Source organism: Nannobrachium achirus (assembly GCF_963921795.1).
Source record: "Nannobrachium achirus genome assembly, chromosome: 6".
NCBI lineage: Eukaryota > Metazoa > Chordata > Actinopteri > Myctophiformes > Myctophidae > Nannobrachium > Nannobrachium achirus.
The window spans coordinates 21,367,583-21,385,477 of NC_137815.1; the positions used below are offsets into that span (position 1 = coordinate 21,367,583).

Consider the following 17,895-nt stretch of genomic DNA (forward strand, 5'->3'; position numbering starts at 1 on the left):
TTTTTGGCAAAGAGCTTTGGTGTATTGGAGAAAAAGAGCAGACTTAGTACGGAGTGAAAGGTCGAGTTTATTAAGTGTTGACGATTCAAGTGGTTAAATCTGAAAACACAAATTGACATGAATACAAGATACACTGACGATTGTGCTGTCAAACAATGAAACTATATGGAATCTATGGAAAGGTTGTGGGGGTCCATGCTTCATCTCTCTCTCTCAAGTAAGGGGTCCTTGGCCTGAAAACGTTGAAGACCCCTGCTCTACATTTATTCTTCTCAGTAAATAAATACCAGTGTATTTGTTTCTTGTCATTTCAGCTGTGTTGGTGTGGATGAGGATGACGCTCCAAACATTGATATTTATCACTGTCCAAACTGTGAGAAGGCCCACGGAAAATCCACATGTGAGTTGCATGTTACGTTAGCAACACTGGGTCGAAGTGTGTGTGTGTGTGTGTGTGTGTGTGTGTGTGTGTGTGTGTGTGTGTGTGTGTGTGTGTGTGTGTGTGTGTGTGTGTGTGTGTGTGTGTGTGTGTGTGTGTGTGTGTGTGTGTGTGTGTGTGTGTGTGTGTGTGTGTGTGTGTGTGTGTGTGTGTGCGGTAATATGAATGCATATTGTCTTTGTCGGGTGAAAACCTTGTATGTCCAAAACCGTTGGTTTTGTATTTATCATATTTAAAGGAGCTATAGTCAAATTTTTCTTGAAAAACGGATGCTAAAATAAAAATAATGTTTTGAAAATATTTTATGAAAAATAAGCTTCATATATGTGTTTCTATTAAAAAATTACCACAAAAAGCGTAAAATAATGATAAAATAATCATTTTGGCCATTGTCAGACCGACACTTTTGTTTACATTCTGGTCTATAGACTAGGATGTAAACAAAGTGTCGGCCCTACAATGAAAAAGTTGACTATAGCTCCTTTAAAATGATTTAAACTAGTGAAAACAGCCGATCTACTAGCACACAACGCCTCGCACGAGTCGCACCGCGAGGCGTTGTGTGCTTGTAGATCTGCTGTTTTCACTACATTTGTGTGGCGGCCTTGTATGATGAAGCAGGGCTTTACTTTGCGAAAGAACATACAAATTTGAAACTTGGAGATACAAGGTTTCCACCCGACAACGACGATATGTTCTGTGTGGTCACTGGTCATGTGCGCTAACAGTACACATCTTTTGTTTTAACTTGTTCTTTGTTTGTTTTTTCTGGTCAGTGAAAAACAAAAAGAAATGGAGCAAACATGACACGGGGCAAAGCACAGACATCAAAGCTGTTCAGAATGGAAGCCAGGTCTTCATAAAGGAGCTGCGCAGCCGGACCTTTCCCAGGTAAAGAAGAGTTTGTTGGCTCGGTTTAAAGGACAACTTTGTTTTTTTTACAAGGGTTCATATTTTAGATTGTAATTAGAGAAAAGCCCCAACCCTTGGGGCATGCATGCAAATCAAAATTGTTAAAATCACTAAAACGATAGAAAGAAGTAAATGAAAACATTTTAACACTCATCTTTTCTTTTCTCTAATGACTATCTAAAGTATGAACCCTTGTTGTAAAAAAAAAACAAAGTTGTCCTTTAACTGCAAAAGCTTGACCCAGAACCAATGGTGGTAAAAAGTACATGTTTTCTAAATAAAAGTATCAATGCTGCAATGTAGAAATACTCATGTTACGAGTAAAAGTCTAGAATTCAAAATGTACTTTGTAAGGTCACGGACACACACTGCACTTTTATTCACCTATGAGGGCGGATTCTGACAATGCATATCAAAGGGGAATGGAGTTTGTTTGTTTTTTGCAGAAATATGCAAATAGCAGCAAACCATTCCCTTCCCACTTAAATGCATTGGCAGAATTTGTGAATAAATCGGTGAAATGTTAAGCTGCCGACGATATGGAGCGCCGGGAGGCAGCACCTAAACCAAACCTTAACCCTAACCTCAGTAAACTAACACGGGTGAAAATCTAACCTGCCGCGATGCTTCGTCCCGCTGCAAGTGAAAATCTAACCCTCTGGCTATTTTCACTAGTTTTCTGCGCTAGCCTTGTACGATGAAGCAGGGCTCTACTTTATGAAAAACACACATTTGAAACTTGAAGATACAAGGTTTCTGCCCGACAGTGACGATGTGCTAGTTACAATTACAATTTACAATATAAGCATTTAGCAGACGCTCTTATCCAGAGTTCTTCGATGGTTTTATTGTTTACCATTAGAACCACAGCCACCCCTGAATGGGAGAGCAAAACTATATTTTCTGTATTTTAGAAACATTTTTATATACGAGTTCTGTGTTCCCAGAACTCATGGTTAGTGTATAGTATAGTATAGTATAGTATAGTATAGTATAGTATCACCTCCTGAGCAGGGGCCATAGTTTATGGAAACAAATCCACAACCTTGGTAATACGAGAGCTATGGTGTTGAACCCAGTGACCCAGAACCTTTCATTTTTCTGCCAACACTACTGCTCTGTACTTCATCAAACATCCCACAAGAGGGCACTGTGTCACTGCTTGTCTATGTCCTCCTCAGGGCTGATTGAGCGCCAAATTCTGTAATATGATAAACAATTTAACAAATCATATTTTCCGTGTGTGGATCAACAGTGTAAAGGTCCTTGCACTCTGGAAGCATCACAAATGAACAACAACACCAAAACATTTTGGTGAATATTTTCTCAGCTATTGGTACAGATTCATGCCTTCATTCGCAGTGAAATATGTACATTGTTTTAAAAACACAAATTCCGTTGCTTTAACGCTGTGTCATATTCATGTTATGTGTGGATGTACACAAACAGCAGTTTCATAACTAATTCATGCTAATTACGCACACAAAATAAGTGCTCCCAGTGTGTGAGTGTCTTAAGTGGAACAATTCTTTTTTACCTCTATCTCTCTGTTAATTCCCCTTTTTAGCTTCTTGTTATTTCCAAATATGGTTTCAGTAAATGAATACACATCAAACATGTCAGTATACTGTTAAATTGTGTGACAATTTAGACAGAAAAATATGGAGACATATCAACGTTTGGTCCATATATCTCATGATAACATTCAAATTCACAGCCAAATCCAGGGTTAATTTAAATCTAAAAGAGTTCAAATGCACTCGTATGGGAGAACAGCTTTACATTTTGCCAGCACATGACGTGCATAATGAATTTAATTTCACCACCTTGTAAAGAGCTACCTAAATATTAACTTATGTACTATACAATTATATTGGGCTTAGAGCTGCAATCTGTAACAGTCCTACCCTGGATTGGAACGTGCGTCTCCCTCTTGGGAGACCAAATAGCTTCTGTACGACTCTTCCAATACAGAATCCCCACTTTACCTGGGGAGGTGTTGTGCTCATGAATAGGGATGGGACGATAAGCGATATTATCGTTTATCGCGATAGAAAACACTCACGATAATCGTATTGTGGAGATTTGCTATATCGTGATATCGTCCTCCGTCATCCACTGGAATCAATTCACCTTTAATTTGCCGAGCTGCATAATGTGGTACCACTTAAGCCCACTATAATTGGAGCTTGTAGATCAGCTATTCTTTGGCAAATGTTCCGCCCCTGGATAATGGATTTTGATTATCGTGATAATATCGTAAATCGAGATTTCTTTTGTCACAGTAATCGTGATACGAAATGTTCATATCGTCCCATCCCTACTCATGAACTTCAGGCAATACCTGACACCAGGGTGACACCAGGGTATACATGTCTCAACGGAAGAGTAGGGAGACCACGTCCAACCACTGCACATGTGCTAGTTAAAATTACAATTTACAATGTAAGCATTTAGCAGACGCTCTTATTCATTCCAGAGCCACTTACAAGTGTGATCAGTATAAACATAAACTGTAGTCAATAAACAACAAGGTAAATAGTCACATAAGTAGAATACAGAGAGAAGACAAGGTGAACAGTGAACCTAGCATCTGTCTAAACATCATCTAAATAACACTCTCAACATTTGTAATCAAGAAAAAAACGAAACACGAGAACAAGTTATCGAGATATATTTGTGTAGTAAACTAGCATCAATGGAAAAGAGAGGTGACAAGAAGGGATACAAGGAGAGTGAAGTGCAGTCCCTATCGTAGTAGAATAATCCCCACTCCTTGAGGTGTTTTTGTCACATTATATGTATATGTTAAATTGGTCCTCTGCTTTTACCCATCCTATAACAACTAGGAGCAGTGATTGGATTCTACGGCGCTCACGGAGCAATTAGGGGTGAAGAGTCTTGTGTCGACACACATCGACATTGCTGGCCTGGCCAGGAATCGTACCAGGGACAACCAGGGGATCTAGCTCCCCAGGCGGGCTCACTAACTACTCAGCTATAGCCGCAGAACACGGACAGTCCCCACCCCTTTCGTCTACCCGTTCGAACTTTACAGGAGTATAGATGAGCCTTGAGTCTGCAGTACTTCTGACTGAAATTGGGAGTTTATCCTACAATTGGGGAGCCAGGAGAGAGAATAGTCTTGATTAGGGCTGTCACGATATGACATTTTACATGACGATAATTGTCACTCAAATAATTGCGATTAACGATTTAATTGTGTTTTTGTCATTGATAAATACATTTCTGTTCGGCTTTTAGGCTTTGAAGTTGCACATGGCAGATATGACACATAACCTAAATATACAAAGAAATTACTGACATATTTGACAACTTTCTACTTTGATAACATTGATAGTGGAAATAGCCGATAGCTATTTCCACTACAATAGCGATGCGACGCGTTGTGAGCTTGTAGATCTGCTATTTCCACTATTTCTGAAAATGTTTGTAAATGTATGAACATTTTTCAACATTCACAATTGACGATTATGACAACATATTTGCGATTATGTCAAATAATTGCGATTAGACAATTATGTAATAATTGTGACAGCCCTAGTCTTGATCTAGGATGTGTGGAGCATTGTCCAGGGTGTTTTAGGGCAGGGAGAAGAGTCTTACAACATGGTTTGCTTGTGTTCCAGTTCCGATGACGTGGTGGTGAAGTTAAGCGGCAGTCAGCTGACCATGGACTACCTGGAGGAGAAGGGCTTCAACGAACCCATCATGGTCCTGAAGAAAGACGGCCTGGGCCTGTCCATGCCGGCTCCCACCTTCTACATCAGCGACGTGGAGAACTACGTGGGTATGTGTTTTTTATTCTTTTTATTGACCACTACAGTATGCATTTGTATGTAAATTACAGTATATACAGGGTTCCCACGGTCATGAAATTCCTGGAAATATTTTGAAATTAGAAAAATATTTTTCCAGTACTGGAAAAGTTTTGGAATTGATCAAGGGTCCTGGAAGGTCCTGGAAAAAAATAACTATGCATTGTCTTTGGTTATTGATTTTGTTAATACCTCTGAAATGACAAATTAAACATTGGCCAAATTGTCAAATATTAGAGGCAGAAATTGTGAAAATAGCACATCTACATGCTCACAACGCCTCGCGTTGCGAGGCGTTGTGAGCATGTAGATCGGCTATTTTCACAATAAAACTGTGTTATACAAAATTCCTCTACTCTTAGTGCTCGTCAGGGTGCCGGGGTCCCCAGTTCAAAAATGATTATTTCGGGGGTCACGGCCTGAAAAGGTTGAGAACCACTGGCATACACTGCCTGCCTTTGGGCACTGTGCATAGGAGTAAGCGACTCGTTATTGAGCTGAATTATTGTTATATAGTCGGGTTAAATATTCTGGAAAAGTTTTGGAAATGAATTGGTAAAGATGTGTGGGAACCCTGTATATACATACACACTACAAAGTGCTGTGATATGAATGTGGATGAGGAATTTAATCCGGATGATCAAAGCAAACCAATTGAACCCTAGCTGTTCTATTCTGAGGTGAACAATTTGGCCCAAACAAGCCAATGTAAGCTGTAGATCGGCTTTGTTTGGCAATGATATTTGGTGTAGAGGGAAAACATTAGGGGGGACTAGAATAGAGCCCTGGAAGACTCTGGTCAGTGTATAGTAGAGCATACACCATATATTTGAATATTCGAATATCAAAGTCACTATTCGACGTTGTTCACCGAAGTTGAATATTCGCTTATTTTTCTCTTTAAAAAATAAATAAATAAATAAATAAAAATAAACTATATATATATATATATATATATATATATAGTTTATAAAGCTTGGCTACATAGGAAGTCATAAGAATGAGTTTGCCCCTGGTGGATGAATTTGCTCTATACCAGGGGTTCTCAAACCTTTTTAGGCCGTGACCACCAAAATAAACATATTTTTACTGGGGACCTCCACCCTGACTGGAATTGTGGGTATTACATTTAATTTGACTCAGTTCCGCAGATAAATATTGTGAAAATAGCAGATCTACATGCTCACAACGCCTCGCAACGCGAGGCGTTGTGAGCATGTAGATCGGCTATTTTCACAATGTTCGCCTCTTGCTTACTTAATATTTGACAGTTTGGCCAGTCCTGTCGAATATTCAACTATTCGAATACTTTGAGGTCGAATAATTCGAATACTAAAAATCACTATTCGTGAATGCCCTAGTGTATAGGGTTTAAGAGGTTAAACATAACTCATGTGTAAACAAAAAAACAACAACAAGCAAACTGATGAGGTATAAATGTAGAGGGAAGGTTGGTACTGAAAATTACACATTTGCTGTGTGACAAGAAATGACATCTGTCAAACGCATATCTTGTGCAAAATGTGTTGACCCCTCACCTCTAATACAATCACAGTGTTACTGGAGGAATACGTTGGCCTCTGCTTCTCGACCCAATCATTCATATGAAAAACCTTATTCCTGCCTCGAGGTTCAAAATCCACTTTAGAGGCACGCTATTCCCACGTGGATCTGTATGTAGATATCTGTCAGGAAAACAACACAATGGATCTGTATGTAGATATCTGTCAGGAAAACAACACAATGGATCTGTATGTAGATATCTGTCAGGAAAACAACACAATGGATCTGTATGTAGATATCTGTCAGGAAAACAACACAATGGATCTGTATGTAGATATCTGTCAGGAAAACAACACAATGGATCTGTATGTAGATATCTGTCAGGAAAACAACACAATGGAGCTTGCACAAAAACTAATCTGACCCACTGACCTCTAAACCTGAGATGTGACAATAGAACTGATAATGATTCTGATCCTCAAATCCACATGATTCCAATTGTCTTAACTACTTTGATTCTCCTACAAAATAAGCTTATTTCACATATTGTCCCTGTGGTTGTTCTTTGTATAGTTTATTTGACCTCATTTTGCATTTCAGTGACATTAAAAGTGCCTTGTTTGCCTCAGCCTTTGAAATAATAGATGCCTTTCAGCTGGTGGTGTGGCGTCAGTCTGCCAGTAGAGGGCAGCATTTGACTACATTCTGAACATGACAGGGCAGAGAACTTGACAAATGAACAGTAACAAACAAATAAGAAAGAACATTGACTTGAGTATCTGTGCTTTACTTGAGTATTTTGTATTGGAAAAAAATTACTTTTGAATACATGAATATCTGTAAAAGCACATACTTTTGAATACTTGCTTTACATTTTTAAAAGCAAGTAGGCCTACTGCACTTTAACTTGAAGAACAAATTTGACCGAGCAACTTTCACGTTGTAGTTTGTAACTTTCACCGTTACTTTTCAGGATTGAAAAATTCAAAAATAGCAAAAGTAGCTGATCGACAAGCTCAAAAGCTTGTGGCTCTGCTTTTTTGTGATGCTGTGGTTGTAGTATGATCAAGTAGAGCGTTCATTTATGAAAAAAGCACAAAAAGTTAAAATGTGGAAATAGGAGGATATACTGGGGTTGAGTTCCACCACTGTCTGCATCTGAACAGTGTTGTTTTTGACAGCAAATTTTGATTTCGTTTTAGTCATAGTCTTTTGAATAAAATGTAATTTAGTTTTAGTCATAATCTAGTCACCTGAAAGTATTAGTTTTAGTCTAATTTTAGTCGACTAAATCTACAGTTGATTTAGTCGACTAAAATGTATTTTAGCAGGCCTTGATGGCATCGTAATGACTGATTTTACACTTGGTTGTGTGCTGAAAATAGCAGATCTACAAGCTCACAATGCGTCGCAGCGCGTCGCGTTGTGAGCTTGTAGATCGGCTATTTTCAGCACGCAACACCTGAGAGCAACCAAACATAAAATGACTCTCTTCTCCACTAGTCCCTCCCTAACGTTTTAGTCTAGTTTTTATTTTATTGACGAAATTGTCAATATATTTAGTCTTAGTTTTAGTCTCCACAGCTTAGTTTTTGTTTAGTTTATATTTAGTTTTCGTCAGTGAAAAAAACAGTCGACAAACATTTTTCGTCATAGTTTTAGTCGACGAAATCAACACTGCATCTGAATCCGTGTGGTGCCCGTGAGTTCTTTGTGCGGTGCTTCTGTTCGCTGACGTTAGTCTTTGTCCCACAGGTCCCGACGTGGGCGTGGACGTGGTGGACGTCACCAAGCAGAGTGACGGCAAGATGAAGCTGAAGGAGTTTGTGGACTATTATTACAGCACCAACAGAAAGAAGGTCCTGAACGTCATCAACCTAGAGTTCTCAGACACCAGGTACACCCACGTTACCTCGAAAATAAATGGATAAAAACCTAAGCAAATATATCGTTGTCGTCGCGTGGAAACCTTGTATGTCCAAAACTTTCCTTTTCTTGTTGTTATTTTCAAAATGATTTAAAATCGTGAAAATAGCCGATCTACAAGCACACAGCGCCTCGCGTCGCGAGGCGCTGTGTGCTTGTAGATCGGCTATTTTCACTAGTTTTGTGCGTCATAATCGTTTCCATGTTGATGAATGTTATTATATTTTCAAATAGCAGATCTACAAGCTCACAACGTGTCGCATCGGTTATTTCCACTATAAACTATCTTTGTTAAGTATAAAGTTGTTAGATATCCTATCGTTCATTTCTTTGTATATTTTGGTTATTTGTCATAATCTTCCCTGTGCAACTTGAAAGCCTAAAAGCCAAACAGAAATGTATTTTATTTTTTCATATTATTTAGTTAGTTCCAGTGTTCAACGACATAACCACAATTAAATCGTTAAATCGCAAATATTTGTGTGACGATTAATTGTCACGTAAAATGTCATAAACGACGGCCCTCCGTGTATCTGTACATCAGGGGTCTTCGACGTTTTCAGGCCAAGGACCCCTTAGCTGAGAGAGAGATGAAGCAGGGACCCCCACTACATATTGTACAAAATTGTGTTGCAGATTAAAAATGTTCATAGATTTCTTAGACAGCTCAGACTTGTTTGACAGCACTGTCATCATGTTGGAGTAATGTGTATTTTCAGACATTGAACCACTTGAAGCGTCAAATACTTAGTCTGCTCTTCTTTTCCCTCTACAAATGTCTTTGACAAAAATAGCCGATCTACAAGCTTACAACACCTCGCACCCCAAGTTGAAGACCCATGATTTACAGGATCATGGAGAGTCCTCGTATCGTATCATAATCATATCTTTGTGTGTGTACAGGATGGACAGCATCGTGGAGAGTCCACAGATCGTACGCAGGTTGTCGTGGGTACAGAACTACTGGCCGGACGACGCGCTGCTGGGAAAACCCAAAGTCACCAAGTACTGTCTGATCTGTGTGAAGGACAGCTACACAGACTTCCACATCGAGAACGGTGGCGCCTCCGTGTGGTACCACGTGCTCAAGGTAATGTCACCAACATTCACAGGCATTGTCACATTCTGGCTCTTGAACTCTGAGAGTGGGGTCTGGGTGGGGACATGGAGGGGTCCTTAAGGGGGTTCCAGGGGGTCCCTAGCAAAATGAGGAACAGTTTAAAGGTGCTGTAAGTGTCATTATTGGTTAAAACAAAAGGTTTGTTTGATCAAATATGATTATTTTGGGGGTTGTGGCCTGAAAAGGTTGAGAACCACTGTACTAGAGTAACAAGTACAATATTTGCCTGAGATGTAGAGGAGTAGAAGAGAGTGGGAATTGAAATATTCAAGCAAGATAAAATAAAAAGTACCTCAAGTCTGTACTTACATAAGTACAGAGTTACTTGAGTAAATGTGCATAGTTATTTTCCACTACTGAACTGAACTCAGAGTGAGTGTTTGGAGTTAAATTATCACTGAGGATTTCGCTGTGTAAACAGGGTTTGTTTTCAATTCAATTCAATGTGTTTAAACTGGAACAAGTTGTTTTTTTGCGAAGGTCAGGAATGCGCTTGAAGTTTGACTAAAGTGCTTCAAAATGCTTTTCTTTGAAATCACTGTCTGTAATTTATAGCCATAATAGGCATAATAATTTTAATGGTTACGTGATCTTTACAAGAACATGTCTTAATGCTGGATTTAAGGCTTGGTAGTCCAGAGACCCAAATGCCAAATGGAGCTCGGTTTAATGTCACTTAGAATTCCATTCACCAGAGTTTACCGCTTAAACCCCTGCATCCCTCCTTGTGGGGAAGGCTTTCGCGGAAAATAGACGATTGACAAGCTCACAACGCCTTTCAACACGAGGCGCTGTGAGCTTGTAGATCAGCTATTTTCACAATAGTTATCTGTGGAACCGAGTCAAAATAAATGTAATGTTATCAACTCCTGAAAATTGCTTGTCAGGGTGCAGTTCAAATATGATTATTTGGTGTGTGTGTGTGGGGTAGGGCATTCACGAATAGTGATTTTTAGTATTCGAATTATTACCGCAAAGTATTCGAATAGTCGAATATTCGACAGTACTGGCCAAACTGTCAAATATTAAGTAAGCAAGAGGCGAACATTGTGAAAATAGCCGATCTACATGCTCACAACGCCTCGCAACGCGAGGCGTTGTGAGCATGTAGATCTGCTATTTTCACAATATGTATCTGCGGAACCGAGTCACATTAAATGTAATACCTACAATTCCAAATGCTTGTCAGGGTGGGGGTCCCCAGTTCAAATATGTTTATTTTGGGGGTCACAGCCTAAAAAGGTTTGAGAACCCCTGGTATAGAGCATTAACAAATTCATCCACCAGGGGCATTGACAACTCATTTTTATGACTTCCTATCTAGCCAAGCTTTATAAACTATACATTTTTTAAAGAGAAAACAATAAAAAAATAAAAAATAAGCAAATATTCGACTTAACGTCTAATAGTGACTTTGATATTCGAATATTCGAATATTTGGTGAATGCCCTAGTGTGTGTGTGTGTGTGTGTGGGGGGGGGGGGGGGGGGCAGCTGGTTGAGAACCACTGGCTTAGAAAGCCTGTACAAAATAACCAAATCAATCAAAATGACAGCTGTCAGTCATGCTGAGTGTGTGTGTGTGTGTGTGTGTGTGGCTGCAGGGAGAGAAGATCTTCTTCCTGATCAAGCCCACCTCTGCCAACCTGTCCCTGTACGAGCGCTGGAGGTCTTCGTCCAATCACACGGAGATGTTCTTCGCTGACCAGGTGGACAAGTGTTACAAATGCACTCTGAAGCAAGGCCAGACGCTCTTCATTCCATCAGGTCAGCGCAGCACCAACAACACCACCATCAACACTATTCAGGGTTCCCACGGTCATGAAATTCCTGGAAATATTTTGAAATTAGAAAAATATTTTTCCGGTACTGGAAAAGTTTTGGAATTGATCAAGGGCCCTGGAAGGTCCTGGAAAAAATAGCTATGTGTTGTCTTTGGTTATTGATTTTGTTAATACCTCTGAAATGACAAATTAAACATTGGCCAAAATAGAGGCAGAAATTGTGAAAATAGCCGATCTACATGCTCGCAACGCCTCGCAACGCGAGGCGTTGTGAGCATGTAGATCGGCTATTTTCACAATAAAACCGTGTTATACAAAATTCCTCAACTCTTAGTGCTCGTTAGGGTGCCGGGGTCCCCAGTTCAAATATGATTTCGGGGGTCACGGCCTGAAAAGGTTGGGAACCACTGGCATACACTACCTGTCTTTGGGCACTGTGCATAGGAGTAAGTGACTCGTTATTGAGCTGAATTATGGTTATATAGTCCTGGAAATTGTGTTAAATATTCTGGAAAGGTTTTGGAAATAAATTGGTAAAAATGTGTGGGAACCCTGACTATTATTAGAGATGTGCCGATTGATCGGTGAGTGATCGCGATCGAACGATAATGCCTCTATCGGCTTTGATCGGTATCGGCTTTGCCGATCTACAAGCTAGATCAGCTATTTTCACAATAGTTATCTGTTGGACTGAATGTAACCTCAGCTTCAACTCCTACACGTTGAATTGGATACTAAAGGACCTCAGCCTGCAATCTCCTAATGTTTATACTTAATATACGATGTCAATGTTTTGTAAGAAGAATCATTAAATATATAAATGCTGCATTGCTGCTACAGCACAATAAATAGAAGAATTTGTGGATTTGACACTGTGATCGGGAATATCGGTTTCGGCAGATGCTGATTCCCAGTTGATCAGTATCGGCCCCAAAGATCGCAATCGGAGCATCTCTAACTATTATTAACACATTAACAATATTATTTTGTTCAACCACAAAAAAATTACTCCTGGTGATTGCATTTTAACTTCTAAAATCATAAAAGGATGTTCATTTGTTAAGATTATCTTTGCAACAAAACATGCAAGTATCATCAATTTGCATTGAGGAAGGTGCTGACTTACTAATTCTGTCTGCAGAAATACATACTCACTGTACCACTCTTTTGTATTAACATTTTAATAATTAAAACACATTTTGAGCATTGCCTGCATTACAAATAGATTTTACAGTGTATTACTGAGGTTCAGTACTTTGTCATCTGTACAATTTCTAGCAGTGCGCATACAAAACGATGTGTTTGACTACTTTTGATTTGTGTTTCTTTGAAGGTTGGATCAATGCAATACTGACCCCAGTCGACTGTTTGGCATTCTCTGGACATTTTGTCCACAACCTGAGCGTGGAGATGCAAATGAGGTGTGGACATCTATACTATAATTTTGCGAATGTCTGAGTGAGTGTCTGAGTGAGTGTCTGTCACAGCGTTTCTCCTCAGTGGCTGGAGCAATTGATCTGAAATCGCATCACCATAAGCATATGAACACACCTGACATAACTGTGAAGCCCGTTTGTCACTTTCACAAATCGTATGCTGTATATTAGCATTTTTATGGTGTATCTACTATCTATTCTGCATCTAGCATGAGGCACATCTATTCTGCATCTAGCTTGAGGCAAAATGTTTAACCAGCTCTGTGTGTGTGTGTGTGTGTGTGTGTGTGTGTGTGTGTGTGTGTGTGTGTGTGTGTGTGTGTGTGTGTGTGTGTGTGTGTGTGTGTGTGTGTGTGTGTGTGTGTGTGTGTGTGTGTGTGTGTGTGTGTGTGTGTGTGTGTGTGTGTGTGTGCAGGCAGGCGGGTGTGTGTGCAGGCGGGTGGGCGGGCGGGCTGGGGGACAGTATCTCTGTAGCCATTAAACAAAACGGGTTTCTTACATTGATGCTCCTACATCATGCAAGCACCAGTTAAAGTTACTTTCCATCCCTCATATACTGTGTGCACAGTGCACATCCCATAACCCACACACTGCACATCATTTTGGAGCTCATATCTTTGAACGGGTAAGGGCTAGTTCTCTATAATACAGTGGTTCTCGACCTGTGGGTTGGGACCCCCACGGGGGGTCGCCAAATTATTTTGGGGGGTCCCTAGATGATTAGCTTAATGTGAAACATTGTTTTTTTTTTTTTTTTTTCACTCAATAGTAAACAAACCAACAAAGTTTTAAGTGTATAGAGGGTATCTGCACATTTCTAAAGTGACAATTTGAGGACTTTTTAGTACCTCTAAAATTACAAATTAAAACATTGGCCAAATTCTCAAATATTAGAGGCAGAAATTGTGAAAATAGCCGATCTACATGCTCATAACGCCTCGATCTGCTATTTTCACAATAGAACCGTGTTATACAAAATGTAATTCCTCAACTCTTAGTGCTCGTCAGGGTTGGGGGGTCCCCAGTTCAAATATGATTATTTTGGGGGTCACGGCCTGAAAAGGATGAGAACCACTGCTATAATACACACACACACACACACACACACACACACACACACACACACACACACACACACACACACACACTCATCCTTCATTCCCTGTAGTTGAATTTAGCCAGTCCCAGTGAAGATTCCAAAGTTTGATTTCATAATTAATCTGGATGACGTATGTACTGTAGAAGGACTTTGTGTATTCCAGCCCTGATGACATGGCGTGTTCTACTTCAGGAGTTGTTCGTTTAACCATCTGTGTATTCCACTAAGACTGTTTATGAATTCTCCACGATCTTTGGAAGTGCGCTGTAAACAGCCGAGCTTTGACGGAATAATCCGTCGTGCCATGCATCATGGACAGTGGTGGAAAGTAACCAAGTAAATTTACTTTAGTACTGTACTTAATTAAGTACAATTTTGAGGTATTTGTACATTACTCGAGTATTTCCAATACTTTTACTTCTACTCCACCGCATCTCGGATCCAAATATTGTACTTTTACTACACTACATTTATTTGAAAACTTTAGTTACTGCTTACTTTGTAGATTGATTATTATTACAAAACATACATTAACCACTTCAACGCTATATACAGTACATTCTGGCCATTTCAAAAGAGGTACACAAAGAGTATTTTTACTTTTGGTACATATTGATGCCAATACTTTTGCACTTTTACTCGAGTACATTTTTGAATTTAGGTGTGATGTCACGCACCAACGTTTAACATTATGGTACAGTGGTTCACGTCGTCTCTCTGTAAACGCTCTGAAACAGTCAGAGAGCAGAGAGAGCGCAGCGCCTCCCGTCTGACTCGGCTCGCACTGACCAGGAAATTGAGGAAGTAGCCTCAACTTAAAAACGTAAAAATGTAATTCTGCGCATATAAAATATACGTACCCAATCGAATATCTTAGTTACATAGATATCGTCCACATAAACTAGTTTGTTCGTGCTTATAATGATCAAAATCGCTATCGGTCACCGAGCACCACCCCCAAATCTGCCTGTCTTTAGCTCCCTCCTCCCCGGCTGGAATCTAGCCTTCAACCGCCCACCAGCGGGGGTCGCAATCCACCGACCACCATAGCGATTTTTATCATTTCAACAAATAAGCCAAACTAACTGCTTGACATGAACAATGTTGCTAAAACTAAGATATCTGAGGGATTATATAATTTTTATATGCACGACTTATATGACGACTTCCTGGTTTTCATAGTGTGGGCAAGGGGAGACGGACTAGCCAACCGACAGTACAGTACATACAGTGTGAAGTACAGTAGAGGCGTTGCGTGACGTCATCAACAATATTAGCCAAAGAGATAGCCTGATTTATCTTTTTTTTTTGCGTGTCATCACAGCTTCAAGTAAAACATTTGAGTACCTTTCCCTGATCATGGGTGTCTCTGGTGGGTGTTTCATGTGTCTCTCAGGGCGTACGAGGTGGAGAAGAGGCTGAAGGTGCGGTCGCTCACTCCTTTCCCCAACTTCGAGACGGCGTGCTGGTACGTGGGACGACACTACCTGGAGCGCTTCAAAGGTGAGCTCTCATTCTCATCACGGATCAACACACACGCCCGCACCATCCTGTCTGTTGAGAGCACACTCTCTACACGTGGTTCCAAAAGGCTCAAGAGCTAGTGAAGAGCTAGTGAAAATAGCAGATCTACAAGCTCACAGCGCCTCGCTTCACACCGCGTTGTGAGCGTCTGCTATTTTCACTACTTCTTCCTTTGTTTTCTAATTTATGGAATTGCTTTGATTTTTCTTTTGTTCCTTCATGAAATTACTGAAAGAAATCGCTGAATTCGTTTTTTAATTCATGAAAATTGTTGCTATTTTGGTGATGTTTTTTGAGAATGTTTTGAAATAATAATAATTAAAAACGAAATGTAGGAAAACTAAAAATAAAGGGACCCATAAAAATGTCTCCGCGACCCAAAAAAAGGGTCCCGACCTAGTGTTTGGGAAACAGTGCTCTACACCAGTGGGTTTTAATCTTTCTGTGCCCTAAGCGTATGAATTGGCATCAGGGGTCATCGCCATGTTGGCTTGTGGTCGACATTTTTGTCAAAATTAAATTTTTGCCACGGCCATACAGAATGAGTGGACAATAATATTACCAGAAACACATAAAGAACTAGGCCTGAATGACCATAACAGGTCTGTAAGATCTCTGAGAGTGTACTGTACAAATGGTCGTCACAACTAGACATGTCTGACAGCACGAGAAACATTGCTCTACAATCGTCTTTTGTAATTGTTTCGTTTTATTCTTTTAATGTGTTTTTTATGGAACCTCTTTATTTAGCTCCGTTTCCTCCAAACAAATAATGCAAACAGCAGGAAATACAAACTCTCTGTCTCTTGTCTCTCTGATCATCCATGGTTGTGTCTGTCGCGTGTCTGTGGTGCAGATGAGGAGGCCTGGATGCAGAGATATTATTTCAGTCGTTAAATCGGTGAACGGAGGAGTTCACAGATAATTAGCATCAAAAGGCTTGGCTGAGCAAGAATCACTTGCTCCATTACAAGCCTGTGTTTAAAAAACTCCCCTCACATGGCTTTGGGCAACTGTTTATGTTTCCACACAAAAGTGTGTGTGTGCGTGCGTGTGTGTATGCGCGCATGCGTGTGTGTGTGTGTGTGTGTGTGTGCGCACGGACCTGGTCCTCCAAAGAGAAATGGTTTTGGGGTTACAAATGATTTGGGGAGTTAGGTTTACAATTAGGAAAAGATTTAGGCTTGGGGTTACATTTTTTTCATGTCTAGTTGTGCACCAGTGCCACACACCGGAATGATGGGTGATCTACAAGCTCACAACTTGTATGTAGATAGGCTTTTTTTCCTTTTTGCTATTTTATCTGCCGTCCTAAAATACTGATGTCCTCACAAGTATAGTAGTATAAACATAAGAGTGTGTGTGTGTGTGTGTGTGTGTGTGTGTGTGTGTGTGTGTGTGTGTGTGTGTGTGTGTGTGTGTGTGTGTGTGTGTGTGTGTGTGTGTGTGTGTGTGTGTGTGTGTGTGTGTGTGTGTGTGTGTGTGCGCGAGCGAGCGTGCGTGCTATGGCCAGATTGCCATTGTGTGCACACACTTGTGTGCTTGCGTGCGTGATAGTCGGGGGCCTTCAGGAGATAGAATGGTAGTTTTGTGCTAATCAGTCTAAAAGTGCCACATTTTGCACAGATGTAGCCCAGGACATGCTCTAATGATTTACCTGGGTATTTAAGTAGGATGTGAGGGGTCTAACTAGGGGTTTGTCATGATGCTTTCTGGGTATTTTCCTCCTGTATAGAAAGTCGATGGGAGCCCAACTTGATTTTGCCGCTGTGGCGACCCCGAAGGTCGCCGTCTTGGGCGCCGTAGCTAAATCATTAGAGCATGCCCTGGGCTACATCTGTGCAAAATGTGGTGCTTTTAGACTGATTAGTACGAAAAAACCCTAAGGCCTCCGACTATGAGTGTGTTATGGCCAGATTGCCACTGTGTGCACAGCAGTCCCTGCCATTAATGTACCAATATTCTTCTTTTTCTTTTTTGTCTCCACCAGCCGAAAAGCATGGGGAGAGACTATGTTTTCGTCTCCGTCCGTCCGTCCGTCCTTGTGTGTGTCCGTGTGTGTGTGTGTGTGTCCGTGTGTATGAAGAAATTCAGATTTCTTCATACAAAACATATATTAACCACTCGAGCACTATTGAACAGCTGATCTGCAAGCCCACACACCACATAGTATTGTTTGACACCGATACATTTTTTACTTTTACCCTAGTCAAATTTTGAGTGTTTTTTAATAATGGTGATATTGCTACTTTCACTTCAAATAAACAATGTGAACATCTCTTCCAGCGCTGTGCCTGGAGGTAGTTCATTAGCA

The 17,895-nt window shown here is 40.4% G+C and overlaps 1 protein-coding gene across 1 annotated transcript in view; it reads left to right on the forward strand.

Annotated features, from left to right (window-relative positions):
* The window catches only part of phf2 (PHD finger protein 2), a gene marked incomplete at its 3' end in the record, with an annotated part of 68,900 nt that overhangs the window by 22,270 nt on the left and 28,735 nt on the right, over positions 1 to 17,895 (forward strand). The window contains exons 2-9 of the mRNA XM_080728402.1: positions 315 to 400; positions 1,216 to 1,330; positions 5,002 to 5,162; positions 8,449 to 8,590; positions 9,523 to 9,709; positions 11,343 to 11,505; positions 12,856 to 12,943; positions 15,454 to 15,560. Of these exons, the coding sequence (XP_080584528.1) occupies positions 315 to 400; positions 1,216 to 1,330; positions 5,002 to 5,162; positions 8,449 to 8,590; positions 9,523 to 9,709; positions 11,343 to 11,505; positions 12,856 to 12,943; positions 15,454 to 15,560 (1,049 nt within the window). The remainder of the gene's footprint in view (positions 1 to 314; positions 401 to 1,215; positions 1,331 to 5,001; positions 5,163 to 8,448; positions 8,591 to 9,522; positions 9,710 to 11,342; positions 11,506 to 12,855; positions 12,944 to 15,453; positions 15,561 to 17,895) is intronic.